This window comes from Strongyloides ratti, assembly GCF_001040885.1.
Source record: "Strongyloides ratti genome assembly S_ratti_ED321, chromosome : 2".
NCBI lineage: Eukaryota > Metazoa > Nematoda > Chromadorea > Rhabditida > Strongyloididae > Strongyloides > Strongyloides ratti.
Genome location: NC_037308.1, coordinates 3,996,820 through 4,012,904, shown reverse-complemented (window position 1 = coordinate 4,012,904; position 16,085 = coordinate 3,996,820). Strand labels below are relative to the sequence as shown.

Genomic DNA, 16,085 nt, shown 5'->3' with positions numbered 1-16,085 from the left:
TTTTATTAAAATTAATTTTATTGTTTTTTATAAGATATTATTAAAAGTAATAATTTTACTACACTATAAATTACACACTAAAATGGTATCTTACAAATCAAAAGATATTTTTTTATATGGCAAACAGTACCAAAATATACAATCATTTACATAGAAAATTCTAAATTACTATGTTTTTTATTTTCTAGTGATCAAGTTATTTAAAAATTAAAAGAAATTTATGTAATTGAAACTTTAACAAAAATATTAATAAGATTATAACAATGAGTTTAATAAAAATAATTTTTTTCTTCTAATAGAATAATTTTCAAAACAATCTAAACTATTTTTTTTAATATAAATTAATTTGTATTGAAATCTGAAAATCTATTATATTTGACACATCACATTTCAATTTAAAAAATTGATATAACATTTATTGAAATTAACAATAAAATAATAATTATAAATTCAAAGTTTACCAATGATATCAAATGTTTTATATTTTGTAGCTATTTTTAAATTAACTAACAAAATGTGGAATATAAAGTTAAATACATAGTAATTTTTTTTTATTTGCTTCAATAACATTAAATAATAAATTTTAAGGTTATTTAATCAAAATTAACACTTTTATTTATTTGAATTTACAAAAGCTTATATACAATAAACCCAAAAAAAAGATAAAAAATATTTTTAAATTATGGATAAAATAAATATTTACAAAATATAAGTAAAAAAATGTCATATTATTATCAAATTAAAAAAAACTATATAAAAAAATTATTATGTAATATTTTGTATAAATTTTCAAAATGCATCTAATATATTATCTTTTGTTCATCATTTATTTTTTTATACCACTGAATTCAGTAGAATCAAGATTAAGTCATGTAAAAGTTATGCTTAGAAATGGTGCAAAAGTTTATGTTGTTAATGGAAAAACATTTAATAATTTTGGAGCTGCTTTAGATTATAATAGAAAAATTAACAGATCTCCACAAGTAAGAAGAACAACAAAGAGACCAACAAGAAGACCAACAGGAAGACCAACAAGAAGACCTACTAGATTACCTACTATATCACCTGGAAGAAGAACAACTAGAAGACCTATATTAGGAAGAACAACTAGAAGACCAGGACCTGTTGTAACACCACCTAGACAAACTAGTGCACCAACAGTAACAACGACACAAAATCCTATTGCTATCTTAAAGAGAGACGTAAGTGTTTTGAATAAAAATTATTTATTTTTTCAGATATTAAACGAAGTAAATAATTATCGTGCTCGTCACCATGTTCCAAGATTACAAATTAGTCCTGAGTTAGAAAAAGCAGCTCAGAAAGATGCAGATGAAATGGCAAGACAAAAAATGGTAATACTTGATCCTACAATGCCGTCTGGACAAAATGTTATTAGCACTGCAGGTTTTCCTAAAAATGTAGTTGAACAATGGTATAAAACAATTGATAAATTTGACTTTGCTAATAAAAAAGTAAAAGGAGATAACGTCTTCTTTGTTAATTTAGTTTGGAAATCAACAACTCATATGGGGTGTGGTGTAGCAGCAACGGATGATAAACAAACTTATTATATTAGCTGTAGATTTGATCCTAAAGGTGAAGTATTTGATGACCAAAAAGTACAAGATAATGTTCTTAATGTATAAATTAATTGAACATTTTTCTAAATATATAGATGCAAATGGTTTCCTTGCTTCATCATTGTAAAAAATATCAGAAAAGAATCTAACATTAACATTGTACAGTATATCAATATACAATGTTGATGTAACAATATTTCTTATATAAAAAGATTATTTGCATTTTATTTAATTTTATTCCGCATGATAATATATTTATAAATTTATATTTTAAAAATCTTTATTTATTTTTTTAATTGATATAAATACAATAAAATGTTTTTTAAAAATTGCAATTTATAATTAATAAATATATTTGTCTTTTCATTTTTGTGTAGCAAAGAAATTTTATTAATTAGTGAAATATACATAAATTTAATAATAAGTTTTATTTTATTATTTATCTTTTTTTATTATTTATCTGCACAAAGCTTTTAATATAAAAAAAGTGTGAATTAATTATAAGAATATTTATAAAAAATGAATTTAAAACATTTTTCTTTAAAATATATTTGAAATAATAACTTTATATTTTTATAAATTATATACTAAATTGATTTCTAACAAATCAAAAAAATATATTTTACATAGAAAACGCTAGTAAAAAAAGCAATAACCTACAAAGCATGCACGACATAAATATGGATTTTATTTCTTGGGTAATTAAACTATTTTTGAAATAATAAAATAAATTAAATTTGAAACTATATCAAAACTTTGATTAGAAAATAACAATGAATTAAATAATAAAAAGAATAAATTTTCTTTTAAAGGATTTATTTTTTAAACAATATAAACTTTTGCGTTAAATGAATTCATTTTTTATTTGAAAAATGAAATACAAAACTTATTGTATGTTTTTAATTTGAAAGTAATTTTTGTGACACCTTCATCAATTTATGGTTTTCATTTTAATATTTAATAAATACATTTCATATGATAAGAATAAATTTTTTTACTTTTGAAAATTTTTATAATAACAAGAAATAATTGTTTTTATACAAAATTACAAAATATATAATATTTTATGTAAGTTTTTAAATTCAAAAATAACAATTTCAAATTTTAATACTAAATTTATTATTTAATGCACATAGTTTACAAATTTCAATTTTAAAAATTGATAAAAATATAAAAAAAAAAGAAAATAATAATAATTACAAATTTAAAGTCTATTAATCATATCAAGGTTTTAGTGGACTATAAGTAAAACATGTTAAGGCTATTTTTTAGTTAATTTATAAAATGTAAGAATATAAAACAAATTTTGAGGTATTCCTTATTTTTAAAAATAATACTAAAAAAATTTAAAAGTTAGTTTAACAAATGTAAAAGTTTTATTTGTTTGAATCCTTTTTAATTTTGACACGGATCGAATTATCACGTGAAAAAACGATAAAAAATTTGATTCTTCCATCTAATCAAATAATACAAAACATAAATAGTTCAATTTGTGTTTATTAAAATAATATTTACGGCAAAAAAAAGATTTAAAATATATTGAGTAAAAATATATCTTTTGATTTAATAGATTATCTTTCAAGAAGTATTTGCTATTTTTTTACTCTTCTTCCTTTATTTACTTTTCTTCATCCTCTAATGCCTGTGCATTACAGAATCTATAAAAGTTTTTTATAGTATTAAACTCAAAAAATATCATAAAAAATATTTTCAAATTATAGATAATGTAAATATTTTTAAATTATAAATAAAAAAAAACAACATGTTTTTATCAAACTAAAAAAACTATATAAAAAAGTCATTTTGTAACTTTTTTGTAAAAACTTTAAAAATGCGTCTAATTTATTATCTCTTTTTTATCGTTTATTATTTTACATGCTCAAATTTGGTAACCTCAAGACTTACTGATATAAAAATTAAGGATAAAGGTAGTGTAAAAATTTACATTGTTAATAAAAAAGCCTATCTAACTTCTGGTGCTTCAAATGACAACAAAGTAAAAAAAACAAAAATATTTCCATTAAGAAAATCTACAATAAGACCAATAAGAAGAACTACAAGTGGGCCTACAAAAAAACCTATGAGAATAACAACTAAAAAACCTCTTTTTGGAAAAACTACAACAAAAAAAAGACCTATCATAACAACACGTAAACAAACCCAAACACCAAAAAAAACAACACGTAGACAAACTCAAGCACCAATTAAAACAACTCGTGGACCAACTCAAACACCTAAAATAACATCACCTAGTCACACTAAAGTACCAACAGTTACACCAAAACATGATCCAAATGCTATCTTAAAGAATCATGTAAGTATTTTTTTGATAAAAATTATTTATTTTTTTTAGTTATTAGAAGAAATAAATAACTATCGTGCTCGTCATCAAGTTCCAAAATTAATGGTTAGTGATGAGTTAGAAAAAGCAGCTCAGAAACACGCTGAAAAAATGGCAGAAGCTGGAAGAGAAGAACCAGATACTGACATGACTTATGGAGGAAATGTTATTAGTCTTATAAAGCTTCCTGAAACTGCCGTCAAACATTGGTATCACACAATAATTAATTATGATTTTGCTCAAAAAGAAATAAATCATCTTAATATAGAGTTTGTTAATTTAGTTTGGAAATCAACAACTCATATAGGATGTGGTGTGGCTAAAGAAAAAAGTCTTTCTATAATATTTATCAGTTGTAAATTTAATCCTAAAGCAGATACATTAAATTTAGACAAAATAGAACAAAATGTTCTTGAACCAAAATGAAATTGATTATATCCTTTAATAGATGATTTTTAATGGTTTCATTATTGCATCATTTTTATAAGATTAAAAAAGATTTTTACATTTTCATTGTAAGATGTATCAATCAACTATATTTTATGTAAAACTTTTTTCAATTTTGAATATAAATAAAACTTTTTATGCGTAAAAAATATCTTTCATTTAATTCTATTCAACATAAAAATGAAAAAGTTCTTTTAAACTATTGTATAAATATATTTTTTGAAAATATTAATTTTAACTATTTGTTTAAAAAAAACATAAAATATTTGCATAGTTGCAATTTTTTTAACTTTAACCAAATTAAATATATAAAATATTTTAATAAAAATGTATAGTTTATTTTTAAAAAATAACAATTTACTTTAAACAGTCACATCTTGTTTTTTAATTTTTTGAAACAAAAAAGTATATCAAAAAGTAAGATAAATTTAACAAATCATTTTGTTTTAAATTGTAATTGAAATTATTCTCTTATAGTTAATAAATATCTTAGTAATTTTAAAACTTAAAAGTTATAAATTAATAAAAAGATATTTTATTGATATTAATTTTTAATAATTTTAAAGCTTATTCAACTATACAGACATATTTTATAATTATTTAAAATTGTTTGCTATTTTTTGATATCACTAATTAAACTTTGTAACATAACTAAACTTTAATTTTAAAACATTATTATTGAAAAAAAAAATTAGTATTTTGCATATTTAAATTGCTTTTAAATAATTTTAATTACAAAAATATACACATCAAAATTTTTTTTTTATTTTTCTGGTATTTAAGTTTGCCAAAAATTGGTTACTATGTCATTTTTAAATTACTTTATTACCTTTTTTAAAAACAACTATATTGAAATTTTTAAAAGTGAAGTTTAAAAATAAGACTTTTTTAATTATCTCTCTGAATATTTAAAAAATAAGTATTAAAATCTTCAAATTGATTAAAAAGTTACACTAATTGAATCTTTTTAACACTGTTTAGAAGATTTTTAAAAAAGACATATTAAGTATATTTATACAACTGCGACATTGAAAAAAACTTTTGTGTAGCCTAATTGTTAAAATTCACTTTTATGATTAATTAATCTTTATATGACATATATTCAATGTACTTTATAATTGAATAAATAAATTATAAAGTAAAAATTTTTTTATTAATTATATTGCTACAATTTTTTTTAACAGGATAAAAATATATTCTTAAAATTATGTTTCTTTCATTTATCTTATATTTTTTTTATCACCTCAATGCATATTCTCAAGAAATTAATAATTCTATAAATACTACATTTAATAATATACTTTCAATGTCTTCTTCATCACCATTAAGTTTTATATCTTCTACTAACTCTGATAACATATCAGTTTCGAAGTCTTCATCAACTACCTTATATTCAACAAGTTTTCCATTAATTTATGATCTTTTATTAACAACAACATTACCACCAACAACTTATACATCTCCAACATTTTTTAAACCATTAACAGAAAATAAAACTTTAGCAGCAGATATATTATCTCCTACAACATTTCCATCTACGATATTTACACCACCATTAATTCATGAATCTTTGTCAAGTTCTGAATCCAAATCAATTTCTGAATCTACAATAAGTAATATTTATCAAATAATAGCATCAGTTACAACACCATCTCCATCTTTATTGACAACAAATGTCACTAATACTAATTCAAGTATATTAACCACAATTGGAACTACAACAAAGTCATCTCCTTATCGTCGTCATCCTCGTTATCGTCGTCATCCTCGTTATCGTCGTTATCGTTGGCATTATCAACCTTCTTGCCACGAGTTGTATCAATATCATGGAAGATATCGTCATAGACTACCTTTTCATATGAAAAGACATCGTAGAGAAAAATGGAATTCTGACAGTGCTGCTTCTGAGGAATTTAACAGAAGATTTCATAAAAAAAGAAATTTTTGAGAGAATGTGCCATTAAAATCATATGCCACTGTTAAATAATGATTCTGGTGATTTTTAATTTGATTTACTATACAAAATAACAGAAGTCAAAAAAAGAATTTTTTTTTATATGGAGCACAAAAATAACAAAAAAGTTAATAGTTGAAATATTTTAAACTATTATTAAATCATTTTTATTTCTTTTTATATTCCCATTATAATCATAATGAAAAAAAGGATTGATTTAAAAAACACTAGCGTAATAAAAATTTTTTTTTGAATATTTAAATATTATACATAAGTATAACTTTTTTAAATTACAATGTTAATTTAATAAACTTTTTATACTAAAACAAAAAATAAATAAAGAAAAATAAGCAATTTAAATTTTTTTTAGTAAAAAATAAAAAAAAAAACAACTTTTTTTAAAATTTGAATATGCTACTATTGTCATTCGATAGACCTTGAAATGGGATGAATTTTGAATATAATCAACAATATTCGAAAATTGAAACTTCAGGAGTTATAGGGATTCAAAGTTAGGGAGCGAAACTGTGGAATATTTTTTTTTAAATCTCGATTTCTATGATAATACTGTAAATTTTAAAAATAAATACTTTATTCTAAATCAATTTTTTACGATAAATTCATTAAGCTTATTTACATCTTTATAGGACTTCTAAAAATTAAGATATGATAAGAAATATATTTTAAAAAAAGTTTCAAGAATCGTGTAATAACTCAAGTTAATGAAGTCACAGGTTTATGAAATTTGTTGCGCTGTGCTTCTTTCATAATTTAAGATGTACCGTACGTTGAAAAGTTTTTTAAATATTCAACCGTTCTTGAGATATGAAACTTGGTACTTTTTCGCGCGTAATTCATTGTCACCATTTTTTTATATCTCGCAAGCACTTAAAGATATAAAAAAATTTTGAAGGTAAACCCCACTTGAAAACTTATTAGAAGACGATTGCATAAATCGGATTTTATTTATCATGATTTTGAAGCAAGATATGACCAAGGGCGGAAAATTTTCAAAAATATTCATTGTTCTCGACTTTTCGGTATCTCAGCAAATAATGACCCTATGAAAATGGGACTAGTTTCATTCGATTTCTTATCAAAAGTTATTCTAGATTAATAATTTTCATAGCTATAACTTTATTATTTTTAGAGATATAAAAATTGGCTGAAAATTTTCTAGATTTCTGATTTTATCTCTAAAAATGCGACCAAAAATGAACAACTTTTTTTGAAATTTGAAAATGCCACTATAATCATTCGATAGCCCTTGAAATGGGATAAATTTTGAATATAATCAACAATATTCTAAAAATAAAATTTCATGAGTTATGAGCTGTCAAAGTTGAAGGCGAAATTGGGGAATATTTTTATGTAAATTTCGACTTCTATGATACAATGAGATATTTTATAAATAAACAGTTGTTTCTAGATCAATTTTTTACGATAAATTCATTAAGCTTATTTACATCTTTATAGAATTTCTAAAAATGAAGTTATGATAAGAAACATATTTAAAATAAAGTTTTAAGAATTTAGTGATAACTCAAGTTAATGAAGTCACAGGTCTATGAAATTGGATGCGCTGTGCTTCATTCGTGATTTTAGGTATACCCTACGTTGAAAAGAGTTTAAAATTTTCAACCGTTCTTGAGATATGAAACTTGGTACTTTTTCGCGCGTAATCTATTGTCACCATTTTTTTATATCTCGAAAGTGGTTAAAGATATAAAAATATTTTGAAGGTAGACCCCACTTGAAAACTCATTAGAAGACGATTGCAGAAATCGGATTTTATTTATTATGATTTTGAAGCAAGATATGACCAAGCGCGGAAATTTTTCTAAAATATTCATTGTTCCCGACTTTTCAGTATCTCAGCAAATAATGACCCTATGAAGATGGGACTAGTTTCATTCGATTTCTATTTAAATGTTCGACTAGAATATTAATTTTCATAGCTATAACATTATTTATTTCAGAAATATAAAAATTGATTGAAAAATTTCCAGATTTCTGATCTTACTTCTAATAATGTAAAAAAAAAAATTAAATTTTTAGAATTTGAATATGCTATTGTATTCATTTGATAGTCTATTGAAATGAGATAACTTTTTGACATAATTAATAATGGCTTAATTTTAGAGTCATGCATGTATTTTAAATTTTTTTGTAAAATTTAAATATTAATTATATGTTTAATTTTTTTAAAAAATACAACAATGATTTTGCATAAATTTAAACTAACATGTTAAATAAATAAATAAATAAAGTAAATAATTTTTAAATTTATTTTTTAATAAAAATTTTTTTAAAAAATCTACTATCAATTTTTTAAATTTTATTTTAAATTTTTTTTTATTCAGTTATATGATAATTTTGGTTATTTATGTAAAAAAATCTTAAAACTTTTTAAATATTTTATTTATTTTAATTTTCTTTTATTTCAGCACTTCAGTGACTCTTAATGTGATGCAAAAACTTTAACTTCTTTATTTTATTTGATAAATTATAAAAAATTTTTATTTATCATTATCTTATGTATAAAGATTATAGTTAAAGTATAGAAAACAAAAGTTTATTTTTATAAATAATTATATAAATACATAATATTTGTAGATTTAAAAAAAAAGTTAAATAGTTATATATAATTTTTGTAAAATTTTCTTTGACAAAAAATATTAATGTGCCAAATTTTTAGAAGACAGCTGATTTTTTAAAGTATAGTAATTGGGACAAATATTATACCTGTTTGATAAATTTATTTTCAAAACTTATCAAAAAAAAAAGTTTCAAAATGTATAAAATGTAATAAGCACAGAATATAGATTTGAATTTATGCAATACCAAAAATTTAAAAATATGTTTTACTTTTCTACATTAAAAAAATATTTTGAATTATTTTATAAACAAATATTATATTACTGTATTTTAAATGTTTAAACAATAGATAAATTAAATAACAATATTTTTTACATTCATGTTTTTAACCGTCTGAAATATTATGTAAACAATTATAGATATAAAATCATGAAATTGAGATATAACTTTTGTTATTGAAATTTATAATGCATATAATTTATAATGTTGTATTTATTATATTAATTTTACCTTACCTCATAACATCCAGAAGACATACTTTTATTGTAACTAAAATTCATAGTGATCAAACTTTTTACTATTTATTTAGTGGAAAAAAATATAATAGTATTAATGAAGTTGTAAAAAAAATTAAAAATAAGCATTCAAATTTAGTATTTGTTGGTGCTAAAAAAAGTAAATCTAAAAAAAATATTAATAAGAAAAAAAAACAAATTATTAAGAATAAAGGTAAAAAACTAAAAGTTACTAAATCTCCAATAACAACAATTAATCCAAATTCTGTACTCATCAAAACAAATATATCTAATGCTGATTATAATCAACTTATTAAAAAGGTAAGTATATTATTATTTTTACAAAGATTGTTTTAGTTCTACCAGGATACAAATAACTATCGTAAGAAACATCAAGTTCCAACACTTAAAATAAATCCATTTATTCAAGTATTTGCAAAAATGTGTGCCCATAGACTGGCTAAACAAGATACATTAAAAAATGATACAGATAAAAAATATGGAGAAAATATTTATTTCTCGGAAGGTTCTGCTGTGGATGCTGTTAATAAATGGTATAATGAAATTAAAAAATATGATTATAATAAACCTGAAGCATTCTCACAAGCTCGTCACTTTACTGCTTTAGTTTGGAAATCAACAACTGAAATGGGATGTGGTTTAGCTCAAGGTACACAAAAAAACCGTTTTTATGTTTGTTGCAAATATGCTAAACCAGGAAATGTTATTGGAGAATTTAAGGAAAATGTTTTGCCACCAAAATATTAAAATATTTCTAAAGTTATAATTAAATTTAATAAGTTTGTTTTTTTTTTAATTCAATGATACAATTTTTTTAAAGAAAACATTTTTGAGTTATAAAATAAATAAAATACTGTTATAAGTAATTAAGATTAATAACACAAGTAACATGTTAAAAGTACTTCTAATTAAACTGTATTAATATTTTTTTTTATGAAATTTATTTTTAAATAACAAGTTAAAAGAAAATACTAATGTTATTTATCAAATGCTAATATGATCAATCTAAAAAAAATTATTTTAAAATTACAATGGTTTTTGTTTCTTCGTTACTAGACAATTTTCATTAATTAATTTTTATTTGATTTTTAAAAAAAAAAAGGGTTTTGTATATGACAAAAATTTATCATTTCTTTAGATAAGTATTTAATTAAAAAATACAACATAATTAATTAAAACTATAATTCATTATATCTTTTTAGAAATTTTATTTTTAATAAATAGTCAACATGACAATTTTTACTATATATATATTTATGCTACTATTTTTTGAATAAAAAATATTTTTTAATAATTATTTAATACCATTATCTTATACAAAAAATACATCAGGATGTTCTGCCCACATTTTAATTAAACTATAGGATAAAGATCCTGGAGGAGGTATATAATAAAAATCTTTTTCAATATCAATTATCCTGTTTTTTATAATATTTTCTAATGTTGATAATGAAAATACTCTGCATAATGAATCATTATATGTCATATTAATTGCTTCTATGATTTCTTTTCTTGAAAACCATTTAGCACTACCAATTTCATTAGATGCATCATTTAATATTATATTTTTATCAATAACACAATAGAATGGAAAAAGTAAACAATTATCAATAGAAGGTTGTGAATGAAAATTAACAAAAAGTTTTAACTTATTACATTCAATTCCTATTCTTCTAGCAATTCCCCTTCTAGCACTTTCTTCTATACTTTCACCAGGATTAGAAAAAGTATGTATAAGTGTAAAAATATTTTTCGAAGTATTTAAAGGATTTATTAGAAGACAATATTCATTAGTTTTATCAATAACAAAAGTCATTGAAATTGGATTAATTGTTGGGTAAAATTTTTGATTGCAATTACTACATATACAAGAAACTTTAGATAATTTCTTTATCAATACATCACCACAACTAGGACATTTAATATAAGTTTTATGCCATCTAAATAATAATTCAAATTTTGATAAGTAATTTTTTTCAATTGTTGATTCCATAGTCCACCTAGAAATTAATGATGGTAAACAATACCCACCTAAATCTTTAGCTAATTCATTTTTAATTTCATTAAAATTTATTCCACTATTTAGTTCAGGTTTTTTTAATGGCATTGAAAGGCCGATTAATGGTTTCTATATAATAAAATAATAATAAAAACTTTCCAAATTTTTGCTTACATAATCATAACCTTCTTTTTCTGGTAGAAGAACATCAAGAAAAACGGTATTATCATTTATTATCTGTAAACCATATTCTTTAAATTTCATTGTAATATCATCAAAATCATATTTAACTAATCTTGTTTTTAAAATATCACTTTCTTTAACATTTTGTAATATTGGTTCATCATCTAATAGTACTATAAATTTTCCTTTTGGATACATTTTTTCAAGTTCACAACAATTTTGAGACCAATAATGTTGAACTTTACTTTTTCCTACATAGTAAGATGATGTTGTAGAAGAATATTTTTTTATATTAGAAATAAATGATAATATATTATTTGATTCTAGTAATTTCATACTATTTCTTTTAATGTATTTTGAAAACTTATTAAAGATATATTCATTGAAAACTCTACAAAATAATTTAAGATAAAACATATATTTAAAAAAAATTAATTTATTATTATACAAATTAATATATTATCAAACAAAAAATAAAACAAAACAAATGGTAAAACACAAACAAATGTACCCAATCTAATGTATAGCAGAAGGTGCAACTTTTTTAACAAAATCTTTAACACTTTTGTTTCCATATTTATACATATTTGAAATAAGATTTTTTCCAACATTAGTTTTTAATAAAACTGGAAAACAGTTTTTGTCAATGTTTACTAAAAATGACGACAATTTAATGGTACATTTTTTATCAGTTTTCAATAATTCATTAATAGTAAAGTTTGCTTGACGATTTCTTTCCAAAAATTTATAATTTTTTGACTCATCTTCATCCTTTTTAAAGTATTCCTCAATAACATCAGCAATTTTTTTATATATAGTTTCACGAACAGTATCAGGAACTTGACGATCAACAAGATAAGTATCCTTGTTATTCTCAAAAATAGTATATAATAAATGAGCAGTAAACTTATTCTTTAAAATATCTCTTCCAAAATTTGTAACATATTGAAAAAGAGGATCTTTAATCTCATCATAAATTTGTTGAGCACGAAGAGTACGATCTTTTTTTGAGTGTTCGTTATTATCACCTGATGATAGAAGGTCAATTACATGAGAATCAATAATTTTTGGATCTCTTGGTTGTACCATATATTGAAGAACAACATTACCATTATGACTTTTAACAATATCAGGTAAATGATTTATTAATTCACTTGTTATTGTTTTATTAACTAAAACAGTATCATCCATCTGATCAAATAAACCAAGAATAAGCTGATATCCATTATGGTCCATAGCAATTGATGAAACAAGTGATGTCATAGATTTTATGATATTTTTACGTTCTTTGGCAGAACTATTAAATAAAATTCGAAGAGCAATTTTTGTGCCACCTTTTTTTAAAGTTAAATCTAAAATTTTTTCTCTTAATAAATCTATTACTTCTTTGCCTTGATCTTTAGAACAATTATCCAAATAGGTATTAATTAATACATGAGTAAAGTCAAAAGAAATTGTTTTTTTACCAACACAATTTTTTATTGTTGATAGTAAATTTTTCAAAATAATTGGTTTTTTATCAGGATATTTATCAAACATTTCTTTAACATTTTTAAAATCATCCTGTTGTCTAAATATAACAAATTCTTTGCCAAAAAATTCACACAAAATATCTAATTTTTGTTTTTCTGTAGCCACTTGATTATAAAGAATATCAACTACTTTGGCACTAAATACAATATCGTAAAGTTTAACAATGTGTCCACGAAAAGCATCAAAAAGAGCTTGTCTCTCTGCAGCATGAGTTTTTGTAAAAAGCATTGTAACGAAGAAACTTCCATATTTTGATCGTGACATAGTAAGCAAATGTGGATTCAATTCATCTAATATAGATTTTGTTATTTGTGGATCATCAAGACAAAGTAAACATTGGAAAACTTTTGATGTATCCCTTCCATTAACAAGCTTTAACATTTCTCCCTTCATTTTAACTATCATCTCCAAACCTATCTCCTTTTTTCTATTAGCGTTTGTTTTCTTCCTAAAAACATTTTAATAAATGTGAATAATAAAAATTAAACTTACATTCTTAGTTCTTCCCAAAGTTTCTTTATTTCATAAGCAACTTTTATATGAGGTTTCTTTTTGACACGAAGATTTCTTAAAAATTCCTTAACTTCACTCTTTTTCTTACTCTTACAAGTTTCATAGAGACGTGCATTGATAAATTTAGTTTTTTCTTCTGGTGTCATTCCTTTCATCTTCTCTTTATCTTCTTTCGTAAAAATTTGATACTCAGAAGAACCGTCTTTACCACTAATATCTATTGGTTCAATATTTACCTCAGTATCATCATCATTACTATTGACAGATTTCTGTTCTTGAACTTCTACAGTTTTATCTTCCTTAGAAGTTGCTACTTTACTTTCTTTATTCTTTTTACCTTTAAGTTCATTCTTAATCGATTGACTATCATCACTAGGAGATTTAATAATTTTATTTTCTTTACCTTTACCATTAGCTACAAGGTTATTATCGCCATTACTTTTTTTATCTTTAGTATCTTTCTCTTCAACAACTTTCTTACCATTCTTCTTTGGTTCAACTGTTTGGCTTAAAAGCTCTTCATTATCAGATTCTGACTCTTCAGATGAAGTTTCATCTTTTTTAATTGGAATAACAACTTTTTTTCCTGGCTTAAAAGATTTTTTTTTCTTACCAACAGTAGCAATAGGTGTAGAAGTAGCTGAACTCTTGAGAATACTTCTTCCTGGGGTACAGGGTGATGGCTTTAATGGTGGTAATAAACTACCTTTTTTAAAAAATTTAACCTCATTACGATCCTCTAAAAATCTAAGTTTTTTTACTGACAAAGGAGTTTCAATGTCTTCAGTTATCTTTCTTTTTTTTGCAGGTGTTTTTTTGATATCAGAAGTAACATCACCATTTGTTGGAGTAGTTTTTATGTCTTTTTTTTTACCATTTGTAGATGTTTGAGGCGATGAATTTTTAGCAACTGCCTTTTTTACTGCTTTAGCCATTTTGTAAAATAAAACAACTGAAATAAGAAATAATTATTTATTAATAATTTTAAAAATATATAAAAGCAATTAACTAAAAAATACTACTAAAAGTAAACGTTAATAAAATTAATTATTTGGGCAATAATTCAAAATGAGACATGTGTTGGTGTACCAATACCCTGAAAAACATTCGTTGTAAGATGAAATAGTTGTATGTGTCGAGAAATTGTTCTCTTACTTCTAGCCAGAAATGTTTTGCAAAACAATTAGTTATAAATAAATTGTTTTTAATTGTATGAAAAAATTCAATTTCAAAGAAATATTACTTTATTTTTTAGTAAAAGACAACTTAGCAACAAAAAACATTACATAAAAGCATATTCTTATCAGTATATATGTACATTCAAGGTTTTTTTTTCCACAAAACAAAATAATTTATTGAACTTTTTTTTTTTCTAAATACTAATAATAATGTTTAATATATTATATGTGTTTATAATAGAAATAAAATAAAATTAATAAGAATACATATTTAATATAATATTAAAAAGAATGGACATAATAGTCTTACTTTTGATTATATTCGTTTCCGATAAATTTTTATTTGTTGTCTACCCACTGTTATCATCAAAATAGACACAGACAATAGGTTATTTCTTATTTTATTAAATTTTATATGAATATATAGAATAGTCTTTAAAAAGTCTATTTTTGTGAACTACACTGTACAAGATGCTTCACAAATGTTTTCCTTTATTCAAATTAAATATAGAATCTATATTGTGTTTTGCACTACCTAAAATTCTAATTTTAAAAACATTTCTTATAATTGTCTTATTGTAAGAGACTAGCTTTTAAGTGAGCGTTATTTGAAGGTGATTCATGGATTATATATCAACATGAATCTTAAATAAAACTTAATATTATTATTTAAAAGAGGGGTATCAAAATGGTTTTAGATGAGATTCAATTTTTAATCATTGAAATTGTTAACAATTTAAACTTTTTAAAAATCTATATATTTACTTTTAAAGCAAAAATTTATTTTTTAATCTTTATTATGATATACTTCAAAATTTTCTCTCTATCTTTCCATAAAATTTGTTGATAACTATTTCATTTTAAAACAAGTTATTAACTTTTTTTATATCAATACCTTATTTAAGTTTTTCAATTGTGAGAAAAATTTATTTATAGTGATTCTTTTTTTATCTTTTAAAAAATATTTTTCCTCTCAAAAATATTATAATTAAACACAAATAAAATAAACAAAAATTTATTTATAAAATTAAAAATCTATTACAAATACAATTAGCCAAAATCTTAATAAATACTTAAAAAATCGCATTGAAACTGTGAAATTAATAAAAAAAAAAATAGTCCTACCAAAATTGAATAGTACAAAAATTTTTTCCTTTATTTGTAATTTATACATAATTTTGTTTCAATGGGAAGACATTCGTGAACCACCCTGTATATTA

At 22.1% G+C, this 16,085-nt stretch overlaps 6 protein-coding genes across 6 annotated transcripts; 4 read left to right on the top strand and 2 right to left on the bottom strand.

Moving 5' to 3' along the window:
- Window positions 1-881: 881 nt before the first annotated feature.
- SRAE_2000129500 (CAP domain-containing protein) lies at window positions 882-1,649 on the top strand (the record flags this gene model as incomplete). The annotated part of the gene is made up of 2 exons (XM_024652230.1): window positions 882-1,202; window positions 1,239-1,649. 2 exons carry the CDS (start codon window positions 882-884, stop codon window positions 1,647-1,649), a joined length of 732 nt encoding a protein of 243 aa, XP_024505827.1.
- A 1,765-nt stretch (window positions 1,650-3,414) lies between these two features.
- On the top strand, window positions 3,415-4,350 carry SRAE_2000129400 (CAP domain-containing protein; the record flags this gene model as incomplete). The annotated part of the gene is made up of 2 exons (XM_024652228.1): window positions 3,415-3,897; window positions 3,937-4,350. The coding sequence occupies 2 exons, from the start codon at window positions 3,415-3,417 to the stop codon at window positions 4,348-4,350; spliced, it is 897 nt and encodes a 298-aa protein (XP_024505826.1).
- Window positions 4,351-5,677: 1,327 nt separating this feature from the next.
- Window positions 5,678-6,319, top strand: SRAE_2000129300 (Hypothetical protein; the record flags this gene model as incomplete). The annotated part of the gene is made up of 1 exon (XM_024652227.1): window positions 5,678-6,319. One exon carries the CDS (start codon window positions 5,678-5,680, stop codon window positions 6,317-6,319), a length of 642 nt encoding a protein of 213 aa, XP_024505825.1.
- A 3,071-nt stretch (window positions 6,320-9,390) lies between these two features.
- SRAE_2000129200 (CAP domain-containing protein) lies at window positions 9,391-10,206 on the top strand (the record flags this gene model as incomplete). Its single annotated transcript, XM_024652226.1, has 2 exons — window positions 9,391-9,759; window positions 9,796-10,206. The coding sequence occupies 2 exons, from the start codon at window positions 9,391-9,393 to the stop codon at window positions 10,204-10,206; spliced, it is 780 nt and encodes a 259-aa protein (XP_024505824.1).
- A 565-nt stretch (window positions 10,207-10,771) lies between these two features.
- Window positions 10,772-11,977, bottom strand: SRAE_2000129100 (NUDIX hydrolase domain and NUDIX hydrolase domain-like-containing protein; the record flags this gene model as incomplete). The annotated part of the gene is made up of 2 exons (XM_024652225.1): window positions 10,772-11,587; window positions 11,633-11,977. 2 exons carry the CDS (start codon window positions 11,975-11,977, stop codon window positions 10,772-10,774), a joined length of 1,161 nt encoding a protein of 386 aa, XP_024505823.1.
- Window positions 11,978-12,157: 180 nt separating this feature from the next.
- Window positions 12,158-14,622, bottom strand: SRAE_2000129000 (Protein penguin; the record flags this gene model as incomplete). The annotated part of the gene is made up of 2 exons (XM_024652224.1): window positions 12,158-13,622; window positions 13,667-14,622. The coding sequence occupies 2 exons, from the start codon at window positions 14,620-14,622 to the stop codon at window positions 12,158-12,160; spliced, it is 2,421 nt and encodes an 806-aa protein (XP_024505822.1).
- Window positions 14,623-16,085: the final 1,463 nt, after the last annotated feature.